At 36.0% G+C, this 16,764-nt stretch overlaps 1 protein-coding gene across 1 annotated transcript in view; it reads left to right on the top strand.

The window, feature by feature from the left end:
• The window catches only part of HYCC1 (hyccin PI4KA lipid kinase complex subunit 1), an 83,855-nt gene that overhangs the window by 48,409 nt on the left and 18,682 nt on the right, over positions 1-16,764 (top strand). Inside the window, exons 4-8 of the mRNA XM_068973172.1 lie at positions 1,320-1,499; positions 2,350-2,430; positions 2,954-3,069; positions 3,449-3,544; positions 15,323-15,439. Coding sequence (XP_068829273.1) covers positions 1,320-1,499; positions 2,350-2,430; positions 2,954-3,069; positions 3,449-3,544; positions 15,323-15,439 — 590 coding nt within the window. The remainder of the gene's footprint in view (positions 1-1,319; positions 1,500-2,349; positions 2,431-2,953; positions 3,070-3,448; positions 3,545-15,322; positions 15,440-16,764) is intronic.

Below are 16,764 nucleotides of genomic sequence, written 5' to 3'. Positions count from 1 at the left end.
TTTGTTAGACTATATTGATTTAATCAAATATTTCCTGGGTGAAATAGAGATGAGCGATGTCACACCATAACTTACAAGATTATTGGCACTGGTCCACAAAGAAATTTTAAAAACTCCAGTCTGAAAGCTAAACATTCCCATAACAGTCTTTCTTCCACTACCCTCCTCTTCATTCTTCCAAATTAATTCCTACCCTAGAAACTTCTCTTGCAGTCTTTGAGAGGCATTGCTTTGCCTCCGACCCTTCTGTTTCTGTTACCTTTGCCATGCCACATGGACACCTGTTGCCCTCTAACAACCATTTTGAGAGTGTATTTAGCTGTAAGAAGATAGTATTTCAGTAGGAAAGACCAATTTTGTCGATGTTTATTGAAGTAGAACTTTTTCTTTACCTTGCATAAATAATTCTGACTTTAATTGTATCAGGTTTACTTTACATATTGAACTTTTTTGAAATCAAGGCATCCACTTTAAATCAGTTTTTGTTCATTCCACTTACTTGTAGTAGAAAATCTGTTTCTTAAGTTGATGTAAATCTATTGCCTAAGTCGGGGAAGTGAACGAACTCCTGTTCACTGAAACTATATTTCACTGAAATATAGTTTGAAAAATAGCCCTGTGAATCTCTTGACATATTTGTAAGTGACCTGTATGTGATTATTGTATATGCTTTAAAGATACACTCATCTCTCTTAACTGAATACCTGTGGGGGTATTGGGAGAAAAATGGTTATCAGTAAGTCCAAATCATGTCTAAAACAAAATGACAGAGGTGTTTAGATTATCTAGGGGCAATTAATCATGGTTATAGTAAGAAACTAGATCTAGGGGCTTTATATTATTCAGCTACTCTACATACCAGTCATTGCAGTCAGATGCTACCTAATTATAAGCTCAGGAAGGCCATGTGACAGTAACTACCTAGCATTCCCATTTCAGTTTCTCCAACTCAGTAGCCAGTCATTTGTATATTGGCATGTTTTATCTGGAAGAAAGGATATTAAGGAAGACAATTCTTCACAACCTGTTTGTTTCAGGAAGTTAAAAAGATATAGTTTTAATAACAATACTACTTTGGAGTTACAGAATATTTTAAAACTTTACAGAGTACTTGCGTATACACTTAACTTTGCAGTTTGGCCTTCCACTAGAATTCATAGGTTTACTAACTAGCTTAGCTGTGAATAGTCTTGCTGCCAAAAATGGAAATGCTTGCATATTTCAGTAATTACCAATCAGGAAAATGCTTTTATGTTTTACATGTTAGTGTCATTCAAATACAGTCCAATCCTTTAGTTGATGTTTTGTCTTTCTTCCAGTTGTTGGAACCTGTCTGTCACCAGCTGTTTGAATTCTATCGCAGTGGAGAGGAGCAGTTGCTTCGATTTACGCTGCAGTTTCTTCCAGAACTGATTTGGTGCTACCTCGCCGTCTCCGCCAGCAGAAATGTGCACAGCAGTGGATGCATTGAAGCTCTTCTTCTAGGGGTTTACAATTTGGTTTGTATTTAATGGAGTTAACAAAATGTTTTAAAAGCCAAATATCAGCAAAAATGAATACATAATAGCAACTATTTTTCATTTTAGTAGAGCTAATGTTTGTTTTTTATTGCAGCAGATGACTCAGAGCTCGTTCTCCTCAAAATAACCTTATGGAGGCTAAAGGCTGTATGGCCGTACATACAATTATGTAAATACACATTTTTTACTGATTGGAGACTAAAAATCAGATCATTTAGATTCTTTTGTGGAAATATTTGAATATATCAGTGTTAAATTTTTAATTGTTTAAACTTAAAAGCCACTGCCTATAAATTGTTGTGACCTTCACAAAAAGTTTGGAGAAAAGATTTAAACTAAGATCTACCACTGATAATTGTATAAAATCTGGACTGTCTCCAGAGTTTACACCATTGATTTAATATATAGTTTGCATTACTGATAATGTTTGTATATTAAATAGTACAATATTCTAGATAGATGCTTAAGGTTTGTACTTTTTTAAATGGAAAAATAATTTAAGGGTCATTTTGTAGTATGTTTTAGGACTGTGTTAATTGATTTAGAAAATGGAACTTTTTACATAAGAGAAAGCAATGATAATTAAGACAAGACATCTGCATTTTAGCCTTAAAACTACGTTACTTAGATTTTAAGGAGAAGGTTAACTCCTAATGTTTATGAGTAATGGATTATCATAGTTTAAGATTTCAGTTGACTTTAAAATTCCTTTCTTTTCAGGTCTTTTTTATTTTTCACTAACAATTTATGTGTAAAAAATAAATATTTAAATTTATGTGTAAAAAATCAATATTGTGAGACATTTTCTTTCACTTTCTTTTGTTTGTAGGAAATAGTTGACAAACAGGGACATAGTAAAGTATTGAGTTTTACGATTCCATCTTTATCCAAACCATCTGTATATCATGAAGTAAGTTACATTTTTATCAAAGTAAGTTTATTGGTCCTAAGATTTGCAGTTACTATAAATTAGGGTTTGGTTGGTTATTGAGGTGAAAATTTTGATCGGTTCACTAGTACCTTAAAAAGTGTAAAATTTTACACAAAGTATTTTGCTATTCCCAAAGTAAATGGGAAATCAAAATCATTAAAGTTTAAACTAAAACCTGATTGCAAAAGATCTATGAAAAGTATTAATTTTGAATATTTTTCCCTTTATCTGACGAATAAGATTAGATTTTATGTGTGTGTGTGAATTATGTATTTCTGGGGCAGAATTTTTGAAGTTAAACTATTTTGTATTTCTATTTTTGGTTTGTTTTTAGTTATTTGTTAAATCTTTGAGCAGAATACTTAGTAGGCAATCTGAATATTTCTAAGATATATGGGGTTTATAGCAGTCATTCTAAATATATATATATTGGTATATATATTCTAAATACCACCCCTTAAACAGAATAGGTTTTTCTTTATTCACGTGTCTTTGTCTTTAGCCTTCCAGCATTGGGTCCATGGCTCTGACGGAGAGCGCCCTATCCCAGCATGGTTTGTCAAAAGTTGTGTACAGTGGACCTCACCCCCAAAGAGAGATGCTGACAGCACAGAATAGGTATACTGTGGAGACATAACCTACTATTCTACCATGCTGACTTCTAAAGAAATTATTTCAGTAGATTTATAAATAATGTTTAATGAGTTGTGTATAACAAGTTTTAAAATATTGAGTCGTTTCATACAAGAGAGACACCCCATCTTCCCTATTTGTCACTTAGACACTTTGCTTCAGATGTCATCTGGAGCATTGAATTTTTAAGGTAATTTTCGTATGATTATTACTTCTTTTTCTTTTTGATTTTGTATTGTTGTTGGTGTGATTATATTGGGCAGGTCTGTTCTGTAACACAATATCCCTCCCCAGTGCTTGCTTAATTATAGTTGACTTCTTGGAATTCTCAAGATTTGTAAATACTCTTTGGGTTTGTTTTTAGGTTTGAAGTGTTGACATTCCTTTTGTTGTGTTACAATGCTGCCTTAACCTATATGCCCCGTGTTTCTCTTCAATCACTGTGTCAAATTTGTTCAAGGTAAATTCAAATGTTTTTAGTGTTGAAATATATGAATCTAGTATTGCTTGTCTGTTACATATCTACATTATTTTTTGTTTAATCATTTGTTTGAAACACTAAATAAGTTAATATGGAGCTCCACCTAGTCAATGTACAGAAAGCTCCCTAAAGACACAATGAAGTCGCAAAAAACAAAACAAAGAGGGTAAAACTGAATAACAATTCAATGGAAAATTTTGATGAGAAAAGGCTTATACTATATAATTAAAAGTATGAAACTGTTATGACCTTTCAGTTTTTGACATAGTTTCTGTTTTGTTTGCTTTTTATCTATCTTATCTAGTTAGTTATTTTTACTGTGTTCTAATTTGGTACCAAGAAATAAGTAGGAGATACTGGTTTTTAAACTTTTCTTGTTAAAAAAAAATTTAGCCAAGAACTTGGTTAAGTAAATTATGATAATTGTTAGGTATTAATATATGCAAATATTTAAGAATTCTGATTTAAAAGAGTATTTAATGATAGTATATATGGTGTGATTTCAACATTGACTGAACATGACCAGAGTATTAACAGTAGTTATGTCTACTTGGTGGAATTATAGTTTATTGTAATTTTTTTCCTGTGTGATTTTCTGTCATTCTCTAAATTTTCTGTGTTGAACATGTTACCTTTTTTTGGCTGTGCTGTGAGGCTTGTGAGATCTTGGTTCCCCATTCAGGACTGAACCCACACCCTAAGCAGTGAAAGTACTGAGTCCTAACCACTGAACCACCAGGAAGACCCTGCCCTTTTTTTTTTTTTTTTTAAGAAAAACAAGACAAAGAAAATGCCTTTTGTAATTCAAGTAAATAAGGGAAAATATAGAATTCAGGAACTTGTAAAATAATTTTAGATTTGGCAAACTTACTTAGAAAATGTAGCTTTGGGCAGTTAATTAGAGGGAGGGTGCATAGAGCAATACTTAAAAATCAAGTCAAAACAAACAAAAACCATAAATTGATTCTGTTGATTAGGATAGAAAACCATGCAGGTCAAGAGGGAGAGGAAGGTAACAAGGCAGGGGGTTTATTAGAGAAGATAGAGAAGCAGAGAGCAGTTCAACTGTTTCCTGAAGTGAAGCATAATTTCATTGCCTGCCCCTTGGAGGATGGTACCAATGTGCCATTGCTCTCAATTACTTATTCTTCCTAATATGTTTCTTGTTTTAAATATTTTAAAGGCAGAAGTGCCCAGGGTTTTTGAATTTCACAGATCTGTAAAATTTCAGAAAAGCTGAAGTGGGTATTTACATGATGTTGCCAACTTTTCCTTTTGTCAAGTCATTGTGGTATAAATATCTTCCATCAACATTATTTAATGAAAGGAGAATATTTTTACACCCAAAAGGGGTAGAGGGCAAGGCAAGGACAACAGTTTATAAGTTAAAAGTGGGATGTTGAGCACTTTTCATTTCTCATTTGAAATGAGAAATGGTCCAGTGAAAATGTTACACACTAAAATGAATGTAAGAGCCAACACTTCAGAAACATTGGCTTAAGGAGTAACTCGATGCTGAAACTTTCACTTGTGGAACTTAAAGCACACTATTCTAAAGCAGTGTCTTAGGTGGTAGGCCCCAGGGAGATGTGTGTGTGTACACGTGTGTGTATGTGCATACAGATGTTCTGCTACAGCCTCCTAAATAAGATCCACTGTTGATGTTTTACTGAAATTACTGATGACAAAGTTAGGAAAAAAATGTGTTGCTGGTCCTGTGTAACTCCAATGGACTATTTTCTAATATAATTACTTTTATCTTCTGGGTAGAAAATAGCTAGTATATCAAGTTTACCTAACCAGGAAATTAGATAACCTTGTTTAAGAATACAAGTAGGGGCTGATTTTGAAAACAAAGAGAAACACAGATTACTTTAAAACTGTCTACAGGATATTGGCCAAAGAATATTTTAGTAGAAACGTATTAGATTAAGTCTGTGCCGCAAGAAAACTCATATGTATATTCACCAGCTATAAGAAAATGAAGGAGGAAAGAGATTTATGTAATTCGAAAGACTTAAAACTATTTAACAATGGTAACTCTTATGGCACAGAACATTCATAATAGGCTCTGTAACAGACTTATTTCTATCTTTTATAGTCTGCTTTTGTTTTTGTTTTAGATTCTCTATTATTGTATGATTTCAAATCTATTTCTGTTAATTCCTCATTTCCTTAATCATTTATCAAAGATTCTAATTAAGGTGTACATTTATTAAAGATGTGTACATAAAAGTTAGAAAGCACTAGTATGGGCTTCCCTGGTGGCTAAGACAGTAAAGAGTCCACCTGCAAAGCGGGAGACCTGGGTTCAATCCCTGGGTTGGGAAGATCCCTTGGAGAAGGGCAAGGAAACCCATTCCAGTATTCTTGCCTGGAGAATCCCCATGGATAGAGAAGCCTGGCAGGCTACAGTCCATGGTGTTGTCGAGTCAGACACAACTGAGCGACGAAGCACACAGTATCTAATCAAGCAAAGGCTAGTCCATAGCTAGGGAAAGGAAATTGGTTATAGAACTGAGGTGATAAATAAGTTTTAAGTGATTATGATAGTTATATAAGAGCTTCCTGTTGATCTTAGTCCTACCGCAGGTTTTCCTGAAGAATAAAGTGATCGCACTGTGCTATGGCTAATCAAGTGGTCTTGGCCCTCTAGCAGCTGTGTCAGATTACTGCTTAGTTTGGTTGTTGTTGGTGATTATGCAGAATGATTGACTAGGCTATCTAGGAGGATAAATTCATAATACAGCCATAAAAATTTCTTGGAATATATGAGCTAGGTTCGGTGACAGATGTGTTCTGTTCTATTTTTAATCTTCTGATTATAATGAGTTGTGGAGTTAAAACAATCCTGGATACTTCCCACCCTCCACTTATCTATTCTACTGGGCAAAAATCTGTTCAGTTAACTATAAGCTTTGCTTCTTGATTCAGATTGATGGCCAGTTTGATGGTTGTGTTTTCCTCATACATAGTGTGTGGAGACCACTGGAAGGGGAGGTCTGAAAGGCTAGATTGAGCTAGATTGAATGAGTTTTAGTCAACAAGTTTTTATCTTCTACTAGTACTAAATATTACATTGTTGTTTAGTTGCTAAGTCATGTCTGGCTCCTTTGCAACCCTATGGGCTATAGCCCACCAGGTTCCTCTGTCCATCAATTTCCCAGGCAAGAATACTAGGGTGAGTTGCCATGTCCTTCTCCAGGGGATCTTCCTGACCCAGGGATCTAACCTACATCTCCTGCATTGCAGGAGAGTTCTTTACCACTGAGCCACCAGGGAAGCCCAGATAGTACATATGACCCTCCTAAAAACAACATAGCCACCAATTTGACAGATAAGTTTTATTAGTATATGCCTGTCTTGTGTGGAGAAGGCAATGGCACCCTACTCCAGTACTCTTGCCTGGAAAATCCCATGGACGGAGGAGCCTGGTAGGCTGCGGTCCATGGGGTCGCTAGGAGTCAGACACAACCGAACAACTTCACTTTCACTTTTCACTTTCATGCATTGGAGAAGGAAATGGCAACCCACTCCAGTGTTCTTGCCTGGAGAATGCCAGGGACGGGGGAGCCTGGTGGGCTGCCGTCTATGGGGTTGCAGAGTCGGACACGACTGAAGTGACTTAGCAGTAGCAGCAGTAAGTCTTGTAAATTTGTGAAAATATTTTTCTTTTCTTTGAGGATCTCTTTTAATATAAGTGTGTTTAATAAATGGCTTATCTTGCCTTTTGATGTTGAATATTAGTATTAAATATGAAACTATACTAAGCTATAAGTTAAATACTCCCCCGTTGTCTAAGCAACTGTCCTGACTTTGTTTGCTTGGTGAGTCACCTCACTGAGTAACTTGAATATGTATGTCTAGGGATTCTTGATCTGTATGCTTTTTCCTGTATGAACATTCCTCATTTCTAAGTCAGCCTTCTGATCACCTAATAGATTTCTTCTTGTTTTCTATCTGTTAAGGACACCTTTATGCAAAGAAACCATCCTGTGGATTAATTTTTGTGACTGATTAAAAGAGAGAGGGGGAGGACAGGCTCCTAGCACAGTATATGCCACTTTGTTATCGTTTAGTAAAGGACAGCTATTATGTATTGTGCCCCAGTGATGAACACACATTTTCACTATAGATTCACAGATGCGCTTTCTTTTTTCCCACCTGTTTGAAGTTAAAATTCGTTCTAGAGCATACCTTATACTAGGTCATTCCTTGTTGAAGGAACCTACAGTTGACTTTTCACTGCTTATTACTTAATTTGTAAACCTTTCTACCTTTATAAATCTTCTTTATCCTTCCTTTACAACCCATTTGAAATAATTTTTCCTCCAACAACTTTAGCACTAGTTTTGTATATGGTATTCTCTTTAGGAAAATGAGAGAAGACACAGCCTTTACTAGGCTGCTTATTTCAAAGAGCAGAAGCATGAGAAAAGAAAAGTGCTCATTGCTGTATAGGTAATTCTTCCGTTTCCTCTTTTCTCCTTTATTCTTCCACTTTTCTGCTCTCCTAGCCTTCTCCTCACCTCCACTCTCCTCACTATTTAAAAAGCAGAGCAGAAAAGGAAGAGGTTTTGAAATTGGTTAGTTTTATGTCATAGTCTGTGTTTTATCCAAATAGATATGGAATAGAACTGGACAGAATTTTAAATATTTCTCAAGTTAAAAAATAGAAAAATTATTGTTTCCTTTTTTTCTAACTAGTTTCTACTCACTGGTCTGATGATCTAATGATGATAGTTAATCTATTTTTTTTTTCCTACTTTAAGTTCTAAATAAATAGTCTCTCCAGTCAGTCCCACTGGAATCCGACTTTCTAATCATTTTGTAGTTTGTAATTCAGTATATTGACAACAATCTCAGAAGTTTTTTTTCAGTCTAAGAATGAGATAGTAGTGTCTCTCAACAGAGAATGAGAATCATGGCAGTAATTTCCCTCACTTACAAATTGATACTTAGATATTCTCCCTGAAATATGTTGACAAAATATACCTTCCAAAAGGAATTTAATTTTATCATGGTTTATGAATTTGGGAGGTATCTATATGTGACCATGTTGTTGTTGTTTAGTCGTTAGGTTGTGTCCAACTCTTTTGCAACTACGTGGACTGTAGCCCACCAGGCTCCTCTGTCCATGGGATTTTCCAGGCAAGAAAACAGGAGGGGGCTGCCATTTCCTTCTCTAGGGAATCTTCCTAATGTAGGGATCAAACTTGCATCTCCTACATTGGCAGGTGGATTCTTTACCACTGAACCACCAGGGAAGCCCATATGTGACCATAGAGTAAGTTTAATACTGCAGTAGGGGTCAGGTCACTCAGCTGTTCTATTGTGAGGTCGAGTTCTTATGTTTGGGATTTGTAAAGGGAAATCAGATAACTTCAGGATAACCCTCTAATGAATAGAGGAGTCAAGCATTCATGTGACATGTAGCTTTATTGTTGGTTTTTGCCTTGTTATATATCTTATGTAAATTCAGTGAAAATAAAATAAAATAAAATCTATGCAGAAAGAATATCTTTGAAGAGCAGAGTACTGAAGAGTAAATCAGAATTCTTAAGTATTAAAAAAAAAAAGAATGGAGAAGAGAAGGTAAAGAGATGCCATTATCAGTTAATGCTGCAGCTGTTAGGACTAGATTATTTTGGATGTCGCTCAGTGTCACCTCCTTGGAGATGTCTTCCATAGTGCTTCTATAGTAGCACTTTCCCACCCACCCCAGTTTATTTCCTTTTAGTGCGTATAACAATGTTATTACCTTGTTTGTTCATTTGGCATAGCCTGTCAACTGCTGGGATATCAGTATGTCAGGAACTTTGATTTTTTTCACTGCTGTCTGCTCAGAGTTCAAGAGAAAGGCCTGGCATACATGAAAACTTAGTAACTATTTGTTCAGTAAATGAATGAAAGATGATCTCTTCCACTTGAGATTTGTGATCCAATAAGTACAGTTACAATTAAAGGAAATAATTCAGTTTTAATTTTTTTTTTAATCTTTCATTGATAAGTGAAAAATTCTTGAAGTCACTTGTGACAGTTGGGGTAAAGTTTTAGTAGCTATTAAAAACTAACAGCTGAAAAACAAACAAAAACCCCTAATGGCTATGGTCTGAATGTTTGTGTTCCCACCCACCCCCAGATTCTTATGTTGAAATCTTAATGTCCAATGTGATGGTACTAGGAGGTTGGCCTTTGAGAGGTGCCTTGGTCATTCATGAGGATCCCTCATGCATGGGGTTAATATTCTTAGCCAAGAGATACCACAGATCTCTCCCTCCCCTTCTGTCATGTGAGAATATGGCAAGAAGTCTGCAGCCTTGAAGAGGGCCCTCACCCAACCATGCTGGCACCCTGATTGTGACTTTAGCCTCCAGAACTATGAAAAATAAATTTCTGTTGTTCGTAAGCCACTCAGTCTGTTGTATTTTGTTATAGCAGCCCAAACAGACTAAGACACTGCTGCTGCTGCTGCTGAGTCGCTTCAGTCGTGTCCGACTCTGCGCGACCCCATAGACGGCAGCCCACCAGGCTCCCCCGTCCCTGGCATTCTCCAGGCAAGAACACTGGAGTGGGCTGCCATTTCCTTCTCCAGTGCATGAAAGTGAAAAGTGAAAGTGAAGTCACTCAGTCGTGTCTGACTCTTCGCGACCCCATGGACTGCAGCCTACCAGGCTCCTCCTTCCATGGGATTTTCCAGGCAAGAGTACTGGAGTGGGGTGCCAGACTAAGACACTGTCTGCATTTCTGAATAAAGAAGTAAATAAACCCTCTAATACATGACTGCTTATCTCCTTAGGTAGCTAGTAGAGAAAATGAGAGGGCCTAGATTCCTATATCTTGGATGAATTGAGAGATCTGGCTTTCTAGTTCTTACCTGAAGTAAATTTACCAGTTGGTTGACCATCCTAGAGCCAAGGCAAGGTTGTTTAAGAAAAAACAACCAACTGTGTAATAATAACAGTAAATGATTTTGACCATGTTCTCTTTTCTAAACCATATACTTTTCCCCCTGTTTTTTAAACCTATGTATTTGATTCAGTAAACATCTTCATTAAAATGTTCCATAAATACCTTATGAAAGTTAGAATTCTTTCTCTGGTAATTGACTGATATCTGCATAAAACTGCATTATATCATCGAGAAAGTTTTTGACTCCTACTACTTAGAGAAGACTTCTGAAAATCCCTTGGACAGTGAGGAGATCAAACCAGTCAATCTTAAGGGAAGTCAACCCTGAATATTTGTTGGAAGGACTGATGCTGAAGCTGAAGCTTCAGTATTTTGGTCATCTGATGAGAACAGCTGACATATTGGAAAAGACCCTGATGCTGGGAAAGATTGAGGGCAGAAGGAGAAGAGGGCATGAAAGAATGGGATGGTGGGATGGCATCACAAATGCAACGGACATTAACTTGGGCAAACTTTGGGAGATGGTGAGGGACAGGGAGGCCTGGTGTGCTGCCGTCCATGAGATTGCAATGAGTCGGACACGACTGGGGGACTGAACAACAACAGCTTGGGAAAAGCAGAGATAGAACTGACTTCCGGGTCAACTAGATTCAGAGGCTCAAATGATGTTAGGTTATCATCTGTTGGCATTGTACATTTTTTTTTCTGACGATAGGCTTCTTTTGTGTGATAAGAGCAGTGACCACAGGCAGCTAAAAACTGACATTGTCTACTTTTAGTGAACTCAGAACCTCTCTCCCAGGTTCACTGTGTAAAACAGTCCAGCCCAAGCTTCTGATCATGCTGTCTGAGGCTTGAATAAACCCTTCTAGGGCCAAGTTGTGTACCAGTATAATTGGAAGAGTACTGTATGTATCAGTTTAAATGTTGATTTGAATGTTTTAACAGAAATAATGGTAACTTAAAGTAGCTATTCATTTTCTTTCACATAAAATCTCAAGCTAATAGATGGTCTGAGGGAAGGTTGGCTCTGTTTCTGAAATGTTCATGCTCCTTCTTTCTTGGGATTCTACATTCTCTCCAGTGTCCCTCTTGTCTGTATGCTGATGGATCACTGCTATTACATTTGCCTTCTATCCTGAAAGTAGGGAGAGAGTGGAAGGCAAGCAGCTGCTTTTTAAGGGTACAACCCAGAAGTTGCACCACTTCAGTTAACAAACCACTGTCTAGAACTAGTCACATGATCAGACTTATGCTAGGAAGGCTGTCATGCTAGGAAGGCTAGAGAATATGGGCTCCATCAGGTAGCCATTGTTCTAGCTAAAACTGGTTGGGGAGTGCAGAGGGGCGTGTGCCTTTGTATACATTAGAAGGAAGAAGGGAACGATAGATCTTAGAGTAGCGATCTCTTGTCACAGGCAGTTTTATTGGCAGCCTCACCATAATCACATGGCTATACTTGATTCTATAGGGGAAGACTAGTTCCTAAAGGTAAGAGGGATACAGGGATTATTAATGGAAGATATTGGAAGTGGAAGAGAGAACATGACAGACAAAAGTGACACCTGTATCATATACCTAAAAATAAATGTATCTGAAGCTTAGCATCTTCCCAAACAGTATGTGATATTTGTCCAAATTGATTTAATGGCTGCCAGCCAGTCAGCTATCCAAACTAAATGTAGGGCTAATTAATTAACACTTCTCTTATTCTTTGCTTCTCAGTCCCTGTTGATACTTAATTGATGTGACTCCAGTCCCACCGATTCTCCTTCTCCCCACAATTACTTCTTTAGTTCAGGCTCCCTTCCTCTCACTCATGGGATATTTGGACACTCTCTTCTCTAGTTTCCCAAGATAGCCTGGGTGATATCAAAAGACCAGTCTGATCATGTCAAATCCTTGCTTAAAACAACGAAACAAAAATCTTAGTTTCTTCCCATTGCCTTCATGATAAAGCGCAGCAAGTTATAAAATGCTCTGACTTCTAACTAGCTAGTGTCTCTTACTTTTTAGTGTCCTAGCATTCTATTCCTACTAAAATTCTACCAGTCTCCTCAGTATCACACTGTCTCATCTTTCTCTGGTTTTGCCCTTTGCTATATTTTCACCTAGGCCTTCCCTGGTGGCTCAGTGGTAAAGAATCTGCCTCCAATCCCAGAGACCTGGGTTCAGTCCCTGGGTTGGGAAGATCCCCTGGAGAAGGAAATGGCAACCCACTTCAGTATTTCCTGGGAAATCCAAATACTGCTTTCTCTTCAAGGGGCTTCCCTGGTGGCTCAGACGTTAAAGAGTCCGCCTGCAATGGAAGACTTGGGTTCAGTCCCTGAGTTGGGAAGATCCCCTGGAGGAGGGCATGGCAACCAGTCCAGTATTCTTCCCTGGAGAATCCCCATGGACAAAGGAGCTTGGCGGGCTGCAGTCCATGGGGTCGCAAAGAGTTGGATGTGACTGAGCTACTAAGCACACACGTAGTTCAAAGAAATCTCTTTCTGGAAAGCTTTCTCTGACCCTCTACTTCTTCCACTAGCATTTACTTCTCCTTTTTCTAACTCTGTCACTTAGTCATTGCAAATATTTGTTTACTACTGTCTTTTTGATTCGATTATGAATCCCTGTGGGAACTATATCTTTTGTCTATATCCCTAGTGTCTGACACAATATAAATCCTTAATAAATGTTTATTGAATGAATAAATGAATTGAGAAATCTTGTCTTTCATATGATGGTTCTCAGTTATTTACTACCATCCCTATTGTAAAGGTGTAAAGTGTAAGAAGAAATTGTTCTAAGTTTGCTTCTTTAGGTAATAAGAGTAGGAGGAGTCTCTTTTCTAATTTGCATATGTTTTTATAATATAAAACAAAATTTGAGTTGTTTTATTTCATGTAGATTTGATTTTTCTGAGCTTCTCTCAGGCTGCTGTAACAAAATACTGTAGATTGAGTGGCTTAAGCAATAGTTCTGGAGGCTGGGAAATACAAGGTGAAGATGCCAGATATAGTTCCAGGCAAAGGCCCTGTTCCTACCTTACAGGTGACCAACCACCTTCACATGGCTGAGCATTCTCTGGTCTCTCTTGCTCTTTTTATAAGGTCACTGATCCAGTCATGGTCCCCACCCTCATGACCTAGTTACTCTCAGGGTGTCCCACGTTCAAAACCATCATATTGGGGAGTTAGGGCTTCAACATACATATTTTGAGGGAAAGGAAACATTCCATTTTTAAGTATCCCTGCTCCCTCTTACTCTTGGTTCTAAGGAATTTTAAGATCCTGTCAATGTCAGATGGATTTATATTTATTCTTTAAAGTTGCTTTGAATAAATGATATCCTCAAGGGGGTCTTTTTGAAATTGTCTGTAGTATACTCGGACATGTTTAAGTGAAGGCTTAGATTTATTGAGTAGATGGAATATTAAGTTCCAAGTAATTATTGAGTGGAGGGGTAAATTACAGGCTGTTATCTAGTACTGTATTAAGTGAAGGTTGTGCTGGTGGTTGACAGAGGTGATGGGCTGCTGGTGAGAGGTGGGCAAAATGAGTAAAGAGAGCGAAAATGTACAAACTTCCAGTTTTGAAATAAGTAAGTCCAGGGATGTAATATACATCATAGTGACTACAGTTAATACTGTACTGCATATTTAAAAGTTGCAAAGAGAATAAATCTTAAAAGTTCCTACCACAAGGAAAAAATTTGTAACTGTGTGTGTTGGATGTTAACTAGATTTATTATGTGATCAATATGCCATATACACAAATATCCAAACATTTTATGGTGTATCTTTAAAATAATATGGCTGTACCTCAAGAAAGAATAATAAAGTAAATATTAAATCAGATAATAAAGCAAAAAAAAAGTGAGGGCTGTGTTGTATCAGTCACACCATATTATGAGAAAACAACTGGTTTCCAATTTTATTAGAGATAGAAGCTTAGTGTTTATTTAAAAGCAGTGCATGTGGATCATAGAATTAGAAAATACATATAAATATAGAGAAGAAAATAGAAAACTCTGTGTCCTTGTATATGATTATTTTACGGTGATACATGCCTGTCAGCTAGTTGTTTGTTATAAAATGGGATAGGATACATGTGTGTTTATAATTTTTTCCCTGTCATTTAAATTGACTTTCAAAACATGTTTATTTCATATTAGTCTCTGAATGATATATATAATTGGTCCCCAGGGTTAGACTTTGAGGTGGCTTCGTATTTACTAAACTAAATACTCTTTTAAGTATTCTTCACTAAGACTAATACTTATTGTAGATTCTCTTAAAAATGTTAGTAAAATCTATTGTTCTGCAAGATTCTTCCTTTGCTGTCATGTTTAGACATGTGAAGACTAGTATTTTATGTTTTATTTATGGTATTTTAACAAATTTTTCAGTCTATCTGAAATTTATTAAGATGTACTGTATGAAGTTTGAGTATAATTTTAGAATAATTTTTTGGAGCCTGCAGTTTGTGTCAAGAACTTTGTCAGGAATAGAGGATCATATCACATTCAGGCTAAATAGCACTGAGTTTCATGTTTTTTATGATAACCAAAAGTCATTAATAATATGATCAATAATAATTATTGAACAGAATTAGTGAACTAACTCCAAGAATCTAGTTCACTTATATTTTAACATACTCCTAGCTTCCTACATTTTTTTCTAGTCTAACTTACTCAGGAAAATGTTATAGACAAATGTTCTGTTCTGAAAGATTCCGTGTTTCATTACTATTTGGTTTGTAATGAGAGCATACCTTGTACGTTGTTAACTTACAGATGTTAAAAAATATATTATCTATATTTTTACTAATTTTGCAAATATATTTATTTTGGTCTTTCTAGAATCTGTGTTTGTGGATATCCTCGACAACATGTAAGAAAATACAAAGGTATAAGTAGCAGGGTACCAGTTTCTTCAGGATTCATGGTGCAGATGTTAACAGGAATTTATTTTGCCTTGTAAGTTTATTTCATATACAAAGTTAACCTTTGATCTCTTTGGCAAATTATAGTCTTATTTTATTGTTACTCTATTATAATCTCAATAAATAATCAGCATATTTTTGTGAAAATATGAATCAATATCCTAAAAAGTTTTATTATTTAAAATAAATCTTTTAATATTCTAAAGAATTTATAACCAACTAAAACACTTTGTTGTCTTTAATTAAAGGACAGAATGAAAATTATTGTTACCTAAATACACTCACAGTTTCTTTCATCATTACTTTTTTTTTGCTGTAATTTCCAAATAGCATTTTTCCCTAATGAATATCTTTTTTCCATTTCCAGGAATTTTAATTATTTTCCCTAATGAATATCTTTTTTCCATTTCCAGAAAATTTTAATTATTTAAAATTTTAATTATTGACATCTTAAAGTCTCTTTTATCACAAAGGTTATTATGAATATGCTACTCATTTTTAAAATCAATGATATCGTGTTTGTTGCTTTAGGTGTTGATACTTTTCCTTGAAACTGATCTTTTACTTTATAATTCTCTTACTATATATATTATATTCACTTGATACCCTAATTTTCCTCAGTAGATTATAAACTTCTTCCTTTTTTTTTTTTTTTCCTTTTGGCCACACCACACAGCTTGTGGAACCTTAGTTCCCTGACCAGGAATCCAACCCACATCCTCTCTGTTTGGAAAGCGTGGAGTCTTAACCACTGGACTGCCAGGGAAATCCTGATTATGAGCTTCTTAACTGACGGACGAATTTGTGATCTTTGGACCAAATCTGATCTGCTCCCTTAAAAAAAAAAAGTTTTATTGAAATGCAGTGACATTCATTTATGTATTGTCTGTGATTGCTTTTGTGTTACAGAGACAGAGCTGACCTCACGAACCTAAAACATTTATTATCTGGCCCTTTAGGAAAAATTTTGTTGACTTGTGTTAGACCAGTAATATTGTAATCCAAAGCTCTTGGATGTTCTGGTCTATTTTACTTTTTCTCTTTTTTGCTGTGTTTCTGATTGAGTAATTTCTGTTGATCTGTCTTCATGTTCCTCGATTCTTTCCTTGACTGTGTTAAATCTACTAATAAGCCCACTAAGCGCATTCTTTATTTCTAGCCTTTCCATTTGGCTTTTTCTTATCGTTCCTATCTCTGCTCACTCTCCACCTGTTCATGCATGTTGCCCCTCTTTTCCACTAGAGACTTTAATATATTAATCTTAGTTATTTTATTTTCCCCAGTAACTGTAGCATTTGAATTTGGTTCTGTTGTTCTTTGTCTCTTGACAGTGGGTTGTTTTGCTTTTTGCTTTTTGTG

Source organism: Capricornis sumatraensis, chromosome 5 (assembly GCF_032405125.1).
Source record: "Capricornis sumatraensis isolate serow.1 chromosome 5, serow.2, whole genome shotgun sequence".
In the NCBI taxonomy this organism is placed as follows: Eukaryota; Metazoa; Chordata; class Mammalia; order Artiodactyla; family Bovidae; genus Capricornis; species Capricornis sumatraensis.
Note: the sequence above shows the minus strand (reverse complement) of the source record. Positions and strands in the feature narration are given on the sequence as shown.